Source organism: Gorilla gorilla, chromosome 12 (genome assembly GCF_029281585.2).
Source record: "Gorilla gorilla gorilla isolate KB3781 chromosome 12, NHGRI_mGorGor1-v2.1_pri, whole genome shotgun sequence".
Classification (NCBI taxonomy): domain Eukaryota; kingdom Metazoa; phylum Chordata; class Mammalia; order Primates; family Hominidae; genus Gorilla; species Gorilla gorilla.
The window spans coordinates 130509094-130526102 of record NC_073236.2 but is presented as its reverse complement, the minus strand read 5'-3'; the positions used below and the strand labels follow the sequence as shown (position 1 = coordinate 130526102).

Genomic DNA, 17009 nt, shown 5'->3' with positions numbered 1-17009 from the left:
CTTCAGTGTGTGTTTGTCACTGAGTGGACCTCTGTGACACCTAGGCTTCTGTGACACTTAGGTTAAGCTTATTAGAAGTTGAAAAAGACAAATGAAGTTTTTTAGCCCAGAAAGTAGATGACTTCATTGAGAGTTAACTCACTGTGTAATAGGACACATTTTAATAAACAAATGATCAGCATTTTACACAATCCATTTTCTTCAGAAAATCTAGAGCAAGGGATCACTTCATTATTTGCATAACATTTCAGCATTGCAGTTTGAAAACAGCTGAACTTTCAGATGAAGTTGACTTCCACTTGATTGCAGGATTCAGGGTTTCTCAGATGTTAATACAGAGTCAAAAGCGGTGGATAAAACCTTGCAAATGGCTTGTGCTTGTTCCTACATTACATGAAAGATAGAGTAAGAGCAACATTCATCTATCTCTTCGTGAACTTAATTTGGCTAGCAGAGGCACACACCTGACCCTCTTAAGACCTCTCCTAAGCAAGCCTACCACATATGCCTGCCTGGGTCAGTGAAACCCATACTATGAGCTTCCCTGCACGTGGGCCCTTTCTGCCCTCCTTCAGAGGAAAGCAAACAGCGACTGCAGCCTGAAAAGGCTGATCACGCAGTCTAGAAGGGCAACAACGTTTGGAAATGGAAGAAGCCTTCGGCCCCTGGCGGATACATTTTTCCTCAGCTGCTTTGTTTACCTTTTAAATCCAGGCACAAGTGAGTGCTGCCACTGGCCCTAACAAATATTTCACAAACCTGCACTGTCTTGCCAGCCGGCTGACCTCCGGCCTAATATTCATTCACTATCCCCAGGCCAAGATATTCCATATATAATGGATTGTATTTCTTCAGCCTTTAAAAACAGTAGTCCCTGGGTGTTGCGACTTGATGGGTAAGCAGCTAACCAAAGTAAGGAAGTCTCACCAGGCTGTTGCACTGATAAACCCACAGGCTGTATTCTTCATTGCTTGCATCTGTGGTCTTCAGAGCCAGTAAGCTTCTTCCCGCCCCCAGACCATCATCGTAACACACCATCCGGATTATTAAGTAGAGAGCATGCCTGTGCAAAACATCCTGCAGAAGTCAGGAAAGATTCCGAGAGATCAGGACTCTCAAATGTTTGTCAGTCCTGATGACACACCCCCCCAGGCAGAGTGAGGCTTGAAACAGCATATCCATAGGTTTCTCACCCCAAGGGATGTCCTGTATGCTCAGTCTCGGGCAATGCCTTCAGGATCACGCCTTCTTACTTAAATCCCAGCAAGCCAGGAGTGCAGTGACCTAAACTGACTATCCCAGTGTCTGTGCCCACCGTCCAAGCTGACAGCTGCTCTTAATTGATGAGGGGCCCTTAGCTGAAAATGCATTCGGAGCCATCTGTGTGTTTGGGGGTTGGGGGGGGCAGGTTGCATGGGCCCTTCCAACACAGGAGAGAGAAGGAAGCCCCTATTCACCTTAAGAAATTGGTCATGTTTAAGACCAACTGCCAAGAATGTTTACAAACCAATCACTCTGCAAACAGGAGTGGCCCTAATTATAAGGGGGCTCTTAATGGCCTGAATTCCCTGTTATCTAAAACATAGTTTTCTTAATAAATTATATTACTTACATATTGATCTGATGTTGATACTTTTATGCCATACTTGGAAACTCCCATAATAAATTCTTCCTCCGGAGGAACAAAAGGCAACTTTCCATCTTGCTTTAAAGTAAAAATAAATTCCATGATAAAGATTAAAATTACATAATAGTCTTAAGTCTGACTAGTCACTTTGAGTATCTGGCCATCGCAAGCCCAAACCCTTTAAAGAATGTGGGGTACACATTAGCCAGGCAAGAGTCTCTCTCCACAGAGGCAGAAGAAACATTTCCCCCCATTTACAAAAAGGTTATTTTTATTTTTGAGACAGAGTCTCACTCTGCCACCCAGGCTATAGTGCAGTGGCATGATCTCAGCTCATTGCAACCTCTGCCTCCTTGGTTCAAGTGAGCACATCCGGCTAATTTTCGTATTTTTAGTACAGATGGGGTTTCACCATGTTGGCCAGGCTGGTCTTGAACTCCTGACCTTAAGTGATCCACCCACCACAGCCTCCCAAAGGGCAGGGATTATAGGCATGAGCCACCATGTGGGCCAATTTATTTATTTTTAAATCGAGATGGGATCTCACTATGTTGCCTTAGGCTGGTCTTGAACTCTTCTTGGCCTCAGGTAACTCTTCCAAGTTGGCCTCCCAAAGTGCTGGCATTACAGGCATGAGCCACTGTGCCCAGCCGCATTTTTACAGCCCACAACTCTGAGCAAAATTCACATCCATCCCTTTCATGCATATTGTTTGTCTTGGAGTTAATCCTAATTACACACTGAGCTGCTTCTCACAAAACCTGCTGATGTTAAAATACCTACATTAGAAAAATGAAAATCTTCATTTCCACAGCATAGACCAGTGTTAGCATGTGGGATGATCAGGAAGCAGAGCCCACATATCCAGCCCAGATGGGAAGGCGTGTCTAGTGATGCCACGCCTCAGGGCTTCGGGCTGGCAAGTGCTGCTGATGAGCAGTTACTCCACTCACAAAAACATGAATTGGGGTTTTCAGCTACTCAGGAACCACAGATAATCCCTGACAGCTTCCCTGGCGGACGATCCGGTCTCGGCTCCCAGACCAGAATACCACCTACTTCATCTTCCCTAACGTAAGACGCTGTTGGCAACCTATGGATGTTCTGTACTGTCAGTGGTTTTGTGGAAGCACTCGCCCACATTAAAGACATTACAGTAAATAAGCTGCATCCCAATACCTTACTTCTTGGGTCCTCACAATGTTACAGTACCCTCTTGATAATCGCTTCCCACAGTGGGTTTAAAGCAATTCCAAGAACCACAGTATGGGATAACAGTCAAGCTATTGTCAATACTGGAATTTTAGCAAGCAAAAATTCTACGGTGATATGAGAAATTTAGTAGTCCTTTTAGGAATGAAAATAATGCTAGTGTATTTTTGAGGGGAAGAATTATTAATCTTTCAGTACGACACTTAGACTGGTTGTAGCTTTTACGGTTAAGACCACACTGAACGTTGCGGCTCGTTCTTGGAAACTACAACTTTAAGCGAAATCATGCATATAACAAAACCATTTTTTTTCTCATCAACATCATAAAACATTGTAACAAAATGACCTTGAAAAACGAGTTACTTGGAGGAACTAATCTAGGTGGTTTTCCAAGAACCAATCAACGAGGTTACATGAGGACTTAATGTAGTTTGTTGGAATGACTTTATATTCCCAACTAAATGCTGGAAAGTAATTATACTTGTCCAAACTACCGTGAGTTCCTTTTTTTTTTTTTTTTTTTGAGACGGAGTTCTGCTCTTGTTGCCCAGGCTGGAGTGCAATGGCGCGATCTCGGCTCGCTGCAACCTCCACCTCCTGGGTTCAAGCGATTCTCCTGCCTCAGTCTCCCGAGTAGCTGGGATTACAGGCACGCGCCACCACACCCAACTAATTTTTTTGTATTTTTAGTAGAGATGGAGTTTCACCGTGTTAGCCAGGATGGTCTCGATCTCCTGACCTCATGATCCACCCACCTCGGCCTCCCAAAGTGCTGGAATTATAGGCCTGAGCCACCGCATCCAGCCCGAGTTCTCTCTTAAATGGCAATTTAGATTCACTGATGTCTTTCAGACAGAAGTATCTTCCTTTACTTTCATAAAGATATGAAACTTCATTTCAGGTTTTTTTTGAGACAGTCTTACTGTTCTGTCACCCACGCTGGAGTGCAGTGGTACAATGATGGCTCACTGCAACTTTGACCTCCTGGGCTCAAGGAATCCCCCTGCCTTGGCCTTCTGAGTATCTGGGACTACCAGTGCATAACACCACACTCAGCTGATTTTTTTAAATGTTTTGTAGAGATGGGGGTCTTGCCCAGGCTGGTGTTTTGTTTTGTTTGAGACAGTCTCACTGTGTCACCCAGGGCTGGAGTGCAGTGGCACAATCTTGGCTCACTGCAGCCTCTGCCTCCTGAGTTTAAGCAAGCAGTTCAACCTCAGCCTCCTGAGTAGCTGGGATTATAGGCGTGCACCACCACACCCAGCTAATTTTTGTATTTTTAGTAGAGACAGGGTTTTGCCATATTGGCCAGGCTGGTCTTGAACTCTTGGCCTCAAGTGATCTGCCCCCCCATGACCTTCCAAAGTGCTGGGATTACAGGCATGAGCCACTGTACTCAGCAATTAAAATTTTTTTATGTAGAAACGAGGTTTCACTGTGTTGCCCAGGCTGGCTTTGAACTCCTGGGTTCAGGTGATCCCCCTACTCTGCCTCCCCCAAAATGCTGGGATTACAGACGTGAGCCACCACGCCCTGCCACGCTGTATTTCATATTCTCATTCTCCGTGATTTAAGAGAGTACACATTCTTAACACTCTCTGAAGTTAAGGAATCTTGGTATTGCAGTTAATATCCCTCTTTTAATGCGCACATAAAAATGTAATTTCATTTTCTAGAAACTCCAGAAGCAATTTACTTTCTTTTTTTTCTCTCATTACCGAATTCACTGTTTTGGCTCATGTACTTCCACCATTGGCAAGGGTACAGATTTTATAACATTTCATGCTTATATATCTTATACTTTTGATTTAATTTTCATTCTTAATTTTCCTTCATGATGATTATTTTTTATCTTCTTGATTTTATCTTTTTGAAACCCACCTCATCTCAATTCTTGTTGGAAACCTTGCATGAATAAACAGATATGTTAGGTCGACATCATTATGAATTAGATTATTGAGAGACAGAACTGGTCTGATGGTGGTACGGTAAGGTTTTGCCAGATTATTTTAAAAGAAGAATCTATGGAATATAACCAGTCACTGCAATCAGCTCCTCATTTAAATAGGATTGATGAGCCCCATAAAAAAGTATTAATAGGCCGGGCACAATGGCTCAGGCCTGTAATCCCAGCGCTTTGGGAGGCCGAGGCAGGTGGATCAGGTGAGGTCAGAAGTTCACAACCAGCCTGGGCAACACAGTGAAACCCCATCTCTACTAAAATACAAAAAATTATCCGGGCCGTGGCAGCATGCGCCTGTAGTCCCAGCTACTCAGGAAGCTGAGGCAGGAGAATCGCTTAAACCCGGAAGGCAGAGGTTGCAATGAGCCGAGATTGCACCACTGCACTCCAGCCTGGGCGACAGACCGAGACTCCATCTCAAAAAAAAAAAAAAACAAGTATTAAAAAGTACTGTGGGCCGGCCACAGTGGCTCACGCCTATAATCCCAGCACTTTGCGAGGCCAAGGCGGGAAGATCATCTGAGGTCGGGAGTTCAAGACCAGCCTGACCAACATGGAAAAACCCTGTCTCTACTAAAAATACAAAATTAGCCGGGCATGGTGGCGGGCACCTGTAATCCCAGCTACTCGAGAGGCTGAGGCAGGACAATTGCTTGAAGCCGGGAGGCGGAGATTACAGTGAGCCGAGATTGCACCACTGTACTCCAGCCTGGGCAACAAAAGCGAAACTCCGTCTCAAAAAAAAAGTACCGTGTTTGAAGGGAGGAACAGCGCCTGTGTTCCCGTGCAGCTCAGCGCTCACGCACATGTGCGGTGGTGATGCGGGGACTTCAGTCGAGAGCAAGCGGAGCGGCACCCAGAGGACCCGAGGAGTGAGCATTTTGCCCCAAAGCCATGAGTTGGCTCCCCAGACTCTCATAACCAGAGAGTTACGGAATTTTTTTTTTACCTGGGCAACGTCTATATAATTTATCAGGTCTAATGGCCCTTCAAGGCCTTTTCCCTCGGAGAGTTTCAGTTTCTCAATGGCACCAACATATTTTATTCGAAATTCTGCGCAGGTATCTGAATTATTGTTGCTTTGTCCTAAAGATGAAAGAAAAGTGGTAAGACTTAAGAAGAAATATCTGCATTACAGAGTATCCTCAGTCCCTTCCCAAATAAAAACCAGACTGTCATTAGAACATAACCACTAATTACAAATTTTATAATGCACAATATTTTTATGTAATGGGGAAGAACTTAAAATTTCACTAACCTTTTCCTCAGTGACTCATGGTATACTAAATATAGTATACAAAGGTCTCAATAATAGGAATAAATATATTAACCTTCCCTTCAAAACAAACAGTAAAGAAAAGGTTACTACATAATGATTACCTTTATGACACATGGTATTTACTTTTGGTTCTTTCTCCCTCTTCACCATTTTTTTTCCCCTTAGAGAGAGGGTCTCACTACGTTGCCCAGGCTGGTCTTGAACTCCTGGGCTCAAGCGATCCTACCATCTTGGCCTCCCAAAGTGCTGGAATTACAGGCATGAGCCACTGTGCCTGGCCTACCATATTAGCTTGCTTTCCTCATTCAGGAAGCCTACTCTTCCTCTATCATTCCACCAGAAAGACCACATAGTTTGTCTTTTTAATGTCGATGGAATGATGCCAGGCAGAAATTCTCTTAACATAACAGCAACGGTTGAAGAGCTGTGTGTGCCACAACATCCAGCCAACACAAAAACTCCTACAAACGACTTATAACCTCAACCATATTAAGGAAATACTATATGATTACTTTTAGGTTATGTAACAAAAAGATGCCCACAACTTTAATAATTTTAAAGGCACCTGGCAGGAAAGACAATGGACCTAATGCTCCAACATTCTCTGTTACAGATTCACTAGGACAGGTTCCTGAAGGGAGAAAGACGAATTCAGACAGGAAAATGAATATATTTCCAGTTAGCCACCAGCTACTTAGGGAGCTAAGGTTAGAAACCACCCCTTGATTTCTTTTTTTTTTTTCTTTTTTTGAGATGGAGTCTTATTCTGTCGCCCAGGTTGGAGTGCAGTGGCGCGATTCTCAGCTCACTGCAACCTCTGCCTCTGGGTTCAAGCAATTCTCCTGCCTCAGCCTCCCGAGTAGCTGGGATTACAAGCATGCGCCACCACGCCCGGCTAATTTTTTGTATTTTTAGTAGAGATGGGGTTTCACCATGTTGGCCAGGCTGGTCTCAAACTCCTGACCTCAGGTGATCCACCTGCCTTGGACCCCCGAAGTGCTGGGATTACAGGCGTGAGCCAACGCGCCCAGCCTGTTTCTAAGATCTACTAATTTCGGGCAGCTGCACAAATACCTACAAGGGTCTGGGACAGATCCTCCCCTTAATTACTTGTGTTGGTGATGGTCATGAGCTGGTGAATCTCTGGGTTCCTTGGAGTAAATGAAAGGCTCCTTAGCCCTTTAATCACCAAGATATTTGCCCTATTCCCCATAGACAACATAAGTCCAATGGAATTCATCTTCTGCCACCCCATTTCTTTCAATTTTATTTTTAATTTTTGTGGGTACATAGTAGGTGTATGTATTTATTGCCACCCCATTTCTTAAAAAACTATTTTGAAACCTCCAGTTTGCCCATGTGTCTGTGCCAATCTCCAAAGGCTATGTGGTTTCCCCCAATCACACCACACCCTCAGCCCACGTCCCGCCAAATCTTGGTCCACTTCTAAACTCTTGTCAAAAGTGGCAAAGGAGAGGAAGAAAGCCACAAATACTGAAGAGCTCATTGTGCTACCCCAGTAAAACCACATGAACATCAATGAAAAGCGCAGACAATCAATGATCCAACCCTTTTATGTACCTGAGCTTTTGGTGGAATCTGTGTCGAGGCTGGCCACAGTGCTGGATCGTGAAAGACCCCCAAGGCTAGAATCCACAGACTGAGAAACAGAAAAACAAGTAAAAAAACCTCCACTGAAGCAGCCCTGTCTTCTCTAAAGTCCTCTAACCCATTCAAATCATTTATTAGAATTGAGCTGACACATACAAAACCATGTCAATTATTCAGGCATATCGACAGTGCAGATTTTTCTTAAGATAAATTCTGTAACAAACTTCAAAAAAAAAAGTCACATAATCCCAACTGTTCGTTTGTCCCATGACATAATATCGGATAAATGCGGTGGCAATATTCTTAGTCGATTTAAATCGAAGCCATTACCGCCACCTCCTTACAAGATGCCTTCTATGAATATTCTTGTGAACATCTCTGCCTTGCTTTCACATGAGTTCCACTGAACCCAAAACAAACCCTGTGCAGAAAGCCAGGCAAGGACCACGATCCCCGCTTACTAAATGAGGAAGGAGACTGAGACGTTTAGTGACTTATCCAAGGTCACATCTAGTAAATGGCTCCAATCTCAAACCTAGGTCTCTAATTCCAGGTCTCTGGTCCAGTGCTTCTGCAATTATTCTGACTAGTGTCTGGCCTGCAGCAGGAATTCAGAGGCTAACTGGCAGGACAGAGTAGACTATCATGTGAACTGCCACCAAAAAAACAACAAAACTGTTGAGCAAAATAGAATCACATGTAAAGGGAGTTCGTTCCTCAGAGCTACACTCCCAATTTCTTTAGAATTAATAGTCTCTGGCCGGGCACGGTGGCTGACACCTGTAATCCCAGTACTTTGGGAGGCTGAGGCGGGTGGATCACCTGAGGACAGGAGTTTGAAACCAGCCTGGCCAACATGGTGAAACCCCGTCTCCACTAAAAAAAAAAATATGGCTGAGTGTGGTGGCTCACGCCTGTAATCCCAGCACTTTGGGAGGCTGACGTGGGTGGATCACCTGAGGTCAGGAGTTCGAGACCAGCCTGGCCAACACGGTAAAACCCCGTCTCTACCAAAAATACAAAAATTAGCTGGGCATGGTGGCGGGCACTTATAATCCTAGCTACTCAGGAGGCTGAGGCAGGAGAATAGCTTGAACCCGGGAGGTGGAGGTTGCAGTGAGCCAAGATCACGCCACTGCACTCCAGCCTGGGCAACAAGAGCGAAACTCCATCTCAAAACAAACAAACAAAAACACACACACACACAAAAAACACAACAATACAAAAATTAGCCAGGCTTGGTGGCACATGCCTGTAGTCCCAGCTGTTTGGCAGGCTGAGACAGGAGAATCGCTTGAACCCACAGGCAGAGGTTGCAGTAAGCCGAGATCACGCCACTGCACTCCAGCCTGGGCGACAGAGTGAGGCTCCGTCTCCAAAAATAAAAATAAAACAAGACATTGGGCCACACAGATGAGATTCCCCTGTAGGGTCCCCATGCTTAAGGCTGAGGAAGTGGCAGTAGGGAGGTTCTGTGTTGAGCAGCTCCAGGAGTTCAAAAACTTCCAAGAACATGGTTCGTTTCCCCATTCTAAGGCTGCACAGGACTCCTACAATGTCAGGTTTCTGTGATTCTGGTTACAAGGCCACCAGCTCAGCTGAGATAAGCCAGCTTACCCTGCCCTGACTGGAAACTGAGTGGCAGTCGTGTGTCTTTGTCTCATTCACATGTGGCTGTTATTTAACAGCGTGGCACGTGTGGCACATGGGAGGCCCGGCAGGCACCCGGGATGAAAGGTCTAGGGAGGCATCTCCTGAGGGGGCCTTGTGCGACCCTGCGAGACGCCTCCTTCTGTGCTGTGCCTCACCCCGGTCCTGGGACTGAGTGAACTCACAGCTTTAAAATTACAGCATTCGCAAGGGTGGAAAATCATGAAAAGGCTGTTGAGTCACGGCATCCCATCCCGTCCCACTCACTCACTCATTGACCCGACTCGGCCTCCAGCTTCCTGCCTGTGCCTGGGATGTCTAACCCCCTCCTCAGTTATGCCTATTTGGCCCGTGTATTTTAAGGTCTCATTCACTACCTGCTTTTTTTTTGGGAAGACTTCTGTGATGGTTAATTTTATATATCAACTTCTCTGGGCTAAGTACCCAGATACTTGGTCAAATACAAGTCTAGACATTGCCGTGAAGGTGTTTCTTTAAATGAGATTAACGTCTACACCAGCAGACATGGAGTACAGCAGAGGACCCTCCACCGTGTGGGTGGGCCTCATCCAAGCAGGTGAAGGCCTCAAAGGAAAAAGACTCAGGCTCCCAAGGAGAAGAGTCTGCCTCCAGCTGCCTCCAGGCTGCCTTTGGGCTCAAGCTGCCACGCCCACTCCCACTCCCAGGGGTCTTCAGCCCGCCCTGCAGATTGCGGACTTGCAGCCCCCACAGTCACATCAGCCAATTCTTCAAAATAAACCTTGAAAATACCTCAAAATCTCTCTCTAGGATATAAACACATCCTACTGGTTCTCTGGAGAACTCCAACTAATACGACTTCCTCCACAACTTTAGGCCTACAATCTCCCCAGTCTCTGAATCCCTCAAGCAGTATCTGTCATTACCTCACGCACCTTCACGTTTTCTGAATTATTCACTGTCTCTGGGTGTCAATCATGTCTCAAATGGTATCTGGCATCCAGGTAGAAACACCTGGAATGAATCACTTTTCCTGCCTCCCACAGCACCTGGTATGTTAAGGGTTTAAGCTTCGATGACTCTTTTCCTCATACTCCACAAGCCATCATCATCGATCCATGGGTCCCATGAGTGCCCATCTCGAACTCTCTGCAGAACCTGAGGTTTCAGCGCTTCCTTCACACCCCGTCCAAGCCCCCATCATCTCTCAGGTTCTTACCACATCCTCCCCGGCAGTCTCTCTGCTCCTGCCCTTTCCCTGCTCACAGTGGCCAAAGTGACCCCCAACAAAACTTATATAATATTCTGTCACTCCCTGGCCCCAGGTGCCCCCTACTTTACTCTCAGAGTAAAAGCCCAGGTCTTCACAACACCTGCACCTGCCTCGCCCAGGCCACGCTGGTCTCCCTGCTGTCCCCCAAACACACAGGCTCGCTCCTCCCATGGGCCTTTGCTCTCTCCTCTCCCTAAACTGTGATCCTTCCAGATCTTATCATGGCCCCACTTCTCCTGTAGGCCCCTGCTCAAATGCCACCAAGAAAACAAGGCCTTTTCTCGGGGGGAGGGGCAGAAAAAAATAAATTAAATAAGACCTTTTCTTTTCTTTTTTTTTTGAGACAGAATCTTGCTCTGTCACCCAGGCTGGAGTCCAGTGGCGTGACCTCAGCTCACTGCAACCTTCGCCTCCTGGTTCAAGCAACTCTCCTGTCTCGGCCTCCCGAGTAGCTGGAACTACAGGTGTGCGCCACCACACCAGGCTAATTTTTGTATTTTTAGCAGAGATGGGGTTTCACCACGTTGGCCAGGTTGGTCTCAAACTCCTGACCTCAGGTGATCTGCCTGCCTTGGCCTCCCAAAGTGCTGGGATTACAGGCATGAGCCACCGTGCCCGGCCTGAAAATAAGACCTTTTCTACCAGACTGTTGAATACTGCCCCTCTCCCAATCTCCCACCCCCTCCATTCCTGTAGTTTCTTCCCCCCATGTTAGTTTCCACCTTCTGAAACTCTATATTTTACTTATTTATTCATTATTTTCTCCCCCAACTGAAATGGAAGCTCTGAGGCCAGGAATTTTTTCCCTCTCCCTAACCACTCTACTTTATGCCCCTTAAACAGAGTTTGGCACACAGCCATGCTCAATAAATACTCGGTGAATGAATGAGTGTTCACGTGCCATTATCCAGGAGGTAGAAATAAAAATGCCATTCTTCTAAACACCAACAAAATTGGTGTCAAAAACTTAGAACAAATATAATGCAGCTATCTTTATACTCTTATATTGAAAAATTATCTGTCAGTCAAAATGAAATCACTTTATTACTTGAGACAGAAGTTGCCAGTTGAATAGCTCCTCAACGGTTTGTTTTGCATGAATTAAATCCACGCTTACCTTCCAACAGCATTCAAAAACTCTCTGGTATACAGCTATCTGCCAATCTCACCCTTAAGTAAAAGTAATTATGCACACCACAAACCCTAGAATTCAAGAGGCCCAGCCCCTTAATGCCTGCAATTTCTATCATTTAAAAATTTTTTAAATCAGTGCTTATTTCAACGAAACCATTCATAGGTCATGTCCCATCTAGTTTAATGGATTTCAGAATTTCAGAAAACCTACCAGAACAGACAAAATGAAGCCAAGCATAGAATGCATCTCTAGTGCAAAAAGTAAATGTTAAAACACACTAGTTTGAAGATTATCAGGAGATCTGCCCACGGTCAGTATCCTCCATACAATATCAGCTAGAAGAAACAAAACTCTCCCTGCTTTATGATTCTGTTCCAAATTCCATTTCCCTACCTTGCTCTTAGTACTGATTTCGCTACTTTGGGAACTGCTACTACTGTGTCGTTTTTTGCCCTTGCGAAACATTTTTCACCACCATTGCTTGATCCAGAGAAGATCCCCTGAAAAAACAAATATTGGTAACAGTTACATCGGGAAAAGCAACTTTTTTTTTTTTTTTTTTTTTTTTAAGAGACAGAGTCTTGCTCTTACCCAGGCTGGAGTGCAGTGGCACAAACATGGCTCTGCAGTCTTGACCTCACACCTCAGCCTCCCCGAGTAGCTGGGACTATAGGCATGTGCCACTACACCCAGCTAATTTCATTTTTTGTAGAGACAGGATCTTGCCATGTTGGCCAGGCTGGTCTCAAACTCCTGCTCTCAGGCGATCCTCCCGCCTTGGCCTCCCAAAGTGCTGGGATTACAGCTGTGAGCCACCATGCCCAGCCAGGAAAAGCAACTTTGATATTGGTTACAGTTACATCAGGAAATGCAACATTAAATCACTTTATGCAAAATAGAAATAAAAATCATCAATTAACTTTTCCTTTGGATACTATTCCTTTTCATTCTTTCCTATTAAATTACAGAAAGTTAACCCAATAAGCAAAAAAGGCAGAAACCTTCTTGTCCTAGAGGTGTGAAAAGCACTTTTCTCAAAAGTATCAAACACGTCACCTAGTTCTCAAAATTTTAAGGGCCTTACTTCTCTTCAATTGAGTCAAGATTTTAGCAAAATATACTGTGACACATTGGCTTTTCAGTCGAGATACTGAGATTCAGTAACCCTCTCAGCTTCACATTCTGTACTTGGTAGGGCTAAGATATACACACCTCTCAGAAATGTGCATTTTTCTTGAAGTTTTGAAATACCTTTAAGTAAAAGCTGACACAAAGACATTCCCAGGTGCCAGCACCTCACCTCCCCTCTCTACTAAGCGTAGTTAAGGAGATGACCTTGCCTCCCAGAGTCTGTGTTACATATTTCTTTTTTTGAAATTAATAATAATAAATGCCTTGGAAACGTAAGATTCATCCTTGCTAGTTGCATAGGACAGCATATATTATACTTGGCAAATTAACTAACCTACATGAAGCTGCACAGCTCACAGAACTCCCGGGACAGTTCTACTGTCATAGCCTCATGATAACCTTGTGACATATCCATTTGCTCTACTGATGCTTTTTAAGGGCATACCATATGCCACACACTCTGCAGGGCTCTAAGCTCTCCCTCAAGGGGCTCACAGAAGGTGGGCTGTAATCTGTCTTTTACAGATGAGGGAACTGTGACCTGCCTCTCAAGACGATTTATGAATAAGATAACCTGATCAATTTTTTACCAAAAACTGTATTCTCCAGAGAGAACAAGAAAATCTGCTTACTATAGAATTGAACACTATTTGACTGTCTTCAAAGGTCCCACATACAGCGGTCTGCACAGAGAGTTTCCTTTCATTCTGACCTGGGTGATGCTTTTCAGAGAAACTACGCACCTGATGAAGGAAAAAGAACGAGCGACTCACGCAGCAGTCAGTGAAAGCTCCTGCTGCAACCCAAAGATTCTCCGTATTTGGAGACCCCACTCTAAGTCCACTTACTAGGGGACGACGTTAGGCCACTTGCCCAAGTCTGACCCCTGAGCCCAAGCTTTTTAATCAGCCTCATCATCCAATTTATTTCTATATTTTTGCTTTATTTGTGGGGTACCAGGAAAATCTGATTTATTCATTCATTCCTGGATAGTCAGTGAGCACCTACCAGGTGTCCGGGAAGCATCAGTGAACCAAACAGAGCCCCTGACCTCAGGGAGCCTGTTCTTAGTGAGAATAGACAGACCAACAAGAAAAACACACATAAAACATATTATTAGGAAACCACTGCTATGAGGAAAACTAACACAAGTTGAGGAGACACAGACTAATGGAAGGAAGGGGTGGGTATTTCAGAAAAAGATGCTGTCGCTCTTTTTCTGAAAGAAGTGAGGGCAGCCATAAATAGCCTGGAGGCAATGCCCTGCGGGTGGAGAGGAGCCCGAGGGAACAGTCAAGGCTGTCCGGGAGCAGGAGGACAGCAATGGGCCCAAAGTGCCACAGAAGTCCAGGCAGGCCGCGATAACAGTGGACTTTAGTTTAAGAGGAATACTCTGAAGGCTTTTTATTTATTTTTTGCTTATCTGCTGTGATCTTCTGGAATGGAGGCTTTTAAAAAGCAGTTTAGCGACACAATCAGGCGTCTTCTGTTTTTTAAACGATGACCCTGGCTGCCAGGTAGCGAACTAACTCCATAGGATAAGAGTAAAAAGAGAGAGATGTGTTGGAAGAAGACTGCGGGTGATTGCTGCAAAGGGGAACCTTACCAGCACAGGACACTTGTCAGTGAGAGATGGCAGGAGAGCCTTATTCCAAGGCCTGCACGAAACTAGGTTAACGTGGCAGCATAAAGTGCCATGTTAATGGCGCTCACGGGTTAAAATGTTGATGTGTAACATATTTAAACATCAGATACTTAAGTATATATAAATACATATTTATATATAGGTAACAATTTTAAATATGATTTAAATTTTAAATCAAAACTTATTTTAAAAACAAAATGTGATTCTACTCTCAGTGGAATCCTGAAGTGTCTCCTCAAATCCCTTGATATGAAAATCATGACAAGTCAATGCCTTAGCAACTCCTTAAGGCTTTCTTTTCATCATCAACCCAGCGGCTTAGGAAAAAGCAGCATTTATTAAAGTCTTTGATATCTGCTGCAGTTTTGATGCATGTTCTCAAGCAAATCATTCTTGCCTCAAAATTATTCATGGGTGGCTCACGCCTGTAATCCCAGCACTTTGGGAGGCCGAGTCGGGCGGATCACGAGGTCAGGAGATCGAGACCATCCTGGCTAACATGGTGAAACCCCGTCTCTACTAAAAATACAAAAAATTGGCTGTGCGTGGTGGCGGGCGCCTGTAGTCCCAGCTACTCAGGAGCCTGAGGCAGGAGAATGGCGTGAACCCGGGAGGCGGAGCTTGCAGTGAGCCGACATCGCGCCACTGCACTCCAGCCTGCACGAAAGAGCGAGACTCCGTCTCAAAAAAAAAAAAAAAAAAAAAATATTCATGCATCAAAATGAGGCCAATGATCCTGATTGGCGATTGGATGCTCCGCAGGCTCATCAAATGCAAAGATGTCTCAAGCTGAACCCATCATCCTCCCCTCCAGATCTGCTCCTCTCCTCTCCTCTCCCTGTCAGGAGACTCTATTATTGCTGGAGAAAGCCAGAAAATCATGAATTCCTTGCTGTCCTTCAGGCCCCACATCCAATCTGGCACCAAGACCCACTGTATACCCCACCTGAAGAGCTCTCTGAGCCAGCTCTCCACCAGGGCCCCCGTCATCCTAGATCATGGGCACAGACACTATTTTTTTAGAATCTGATGACTGTGATGGATCCTCACCCTATAAAAATGCACATCCATACAAAGTTTGGCATGAATTTAAGGAATTCACAAACCCAAGGATATTTCGTGGATAAGGGACCTTGTCCTACTGGATTCCCTAACACTTTAAATCTACCCCCACACTGCAGCCAAAACGATTAAAATGATTTCTTTCAAACATGAATCTAATGCCACTAGCCTGCTGAAAATCTTTCACTGGTTCTCCAAAGTCAGAGACCAAAGTCAACGTTCTTCAGCACGACACGCCAGGTCCTCCAGGACCCAGCTCCTAATCACCTTTCCACTTCCATCCTCCACAACCTGGGCACAGTTCATTGATCTCAGCAAGGCAAAGCTGCTCCTGGTTCTCAGCGCGATGCTCCACGCGCCCCTGCTTTGCAGCTCCCGGGACGCCCTTCACCTTTCAGGCACTTGGCTACTTCTTACCTTTCAAGGCCCCTTTCAGGCTGCAGGCCTTCCTGGGATCTCAAGGCTGGGGTAAGGGACCCACAGCTTGAGTGTACCCCCTGATCACAGCGCCACGATCTGCTGTGGTCTCTGATCTCACTCTCCCAGCTGCACGCTGGTCAAAGGCGGAGCTCGGTGACTCCTCTGCATTGCCAGGGCGCCTGGCAGGGGACGCGCTTATTGAAGCCGAGAACTTTCTGGGGAGGTGACACCCCAACAGCAATTCCCATGTACCAAACGCCTACCACGTGCCATGCACGGTGCTAGGTGCACAGATCCCTCTCACCCTCACCCTCATCGACCAGCAAGGCTGCAGGATACAGCCCCTTTCAAACGAGGATGCCAAAGCGCCCGAAGAGCCAGTGACCTGCCCAGAGTCACCAGAGTAAGGACGGATGCGGCCAAGCTAGGGGCCTAGGGAGAGCCGGCTCCGAAGTTCCTCCCAGACGCCAGCCTGCTTGGCACCTGTCTGTCACCGTGATGGAGCACCTTCCAAGCGCTGGGTGCGGAGGATGTGACAGCGAAGGGGACAGACAACCCCGACCCTGAGAGGCGGGAGGCGGCCGAAGCGGGGCAGAGGAAGAGGCAAGGAAACGGCCCGCGCCGCCCGCCTTGCCGCCCCTCCGGGGCGACAGCGGCTCGGGAAGCTGCAGTCCGCTAGCCCACGCCCGATCTGCGGTTCCAAGCTCCTCCACCCGCGCCCCGGGAGCGCGGCCCCGCCCGGAACCAAGCCCGAGCCCAGGCATCCCTCCTCCGCCCGCCCCGCGGCCCCACCCATCCTTCCTGGCCGTCCGCGCCGCTCTCGGGGCCGTGTTCCCGTCAGGCCTCCGCGAGCTCGGCCCCAAGCGGGACGAGGGCTGGGCGCTCACCTCGCAGCCGCCGGCCCATCCCCGGGTTGCGGACTTCGGGGTCCGCGTGGGAGTGCCGCGGCCTTCAGCGCCCAGGCAGCTACTCCCGTTCCCGCTCCAGCGCCGGTTTTTCCAGCCCTCCTGCCCACGTCCGCC

General features: G+C 46.4%; 1 protein-coding gene across 6 annotated transcripts; it reads right to left on the bottom strand.

Moving 5' to 3' along the window:
• Nucleotides 1–146: 146 nt before the first annotated feature.
• On the bottom strand, nt 147–17009 carry ITGB1BP1 (integrin subunit beta 1 binding protein 1). Of its 6 annotated transcripts, none has more exons than XM_019021437.4 (8): nt 16875–17009; nt 13493–13603; nt 12123–12229; nt 7663–7741; nt 5752–5888; nt 1613–1705; nt 928–1077; nt 147–384 (listed from the first exon to the last, which is right to left on the bottom strand). In XM_019021437.4, exons 3-8 carry the CDS (start codon nt 12192–12194, stop codon nt 313–315), a joined length of 603 nt encoding a protein of 200 aa, XP_018876982.1. In that variant the 5' UTR covers nt 12195–12229; nt 13493–13603; nt 16875–17009; the 3' UTR covers nt 147–312. The 6 variants fall into 6 exon arrangements, with proteins under 6 accessions (XP_018876982.1, XP_018876981.1, XP_063552142.1 ...); XM_019021436.4 differs by lacking the exon at nt 16875–17009 and adding an exon at nt 15985–16745; XM_063696072.1 differs by lacking the exon at nt 16875–17009 and adding an exon at nt 15985–16165 and having other exon boundaries at nt 12321–13603.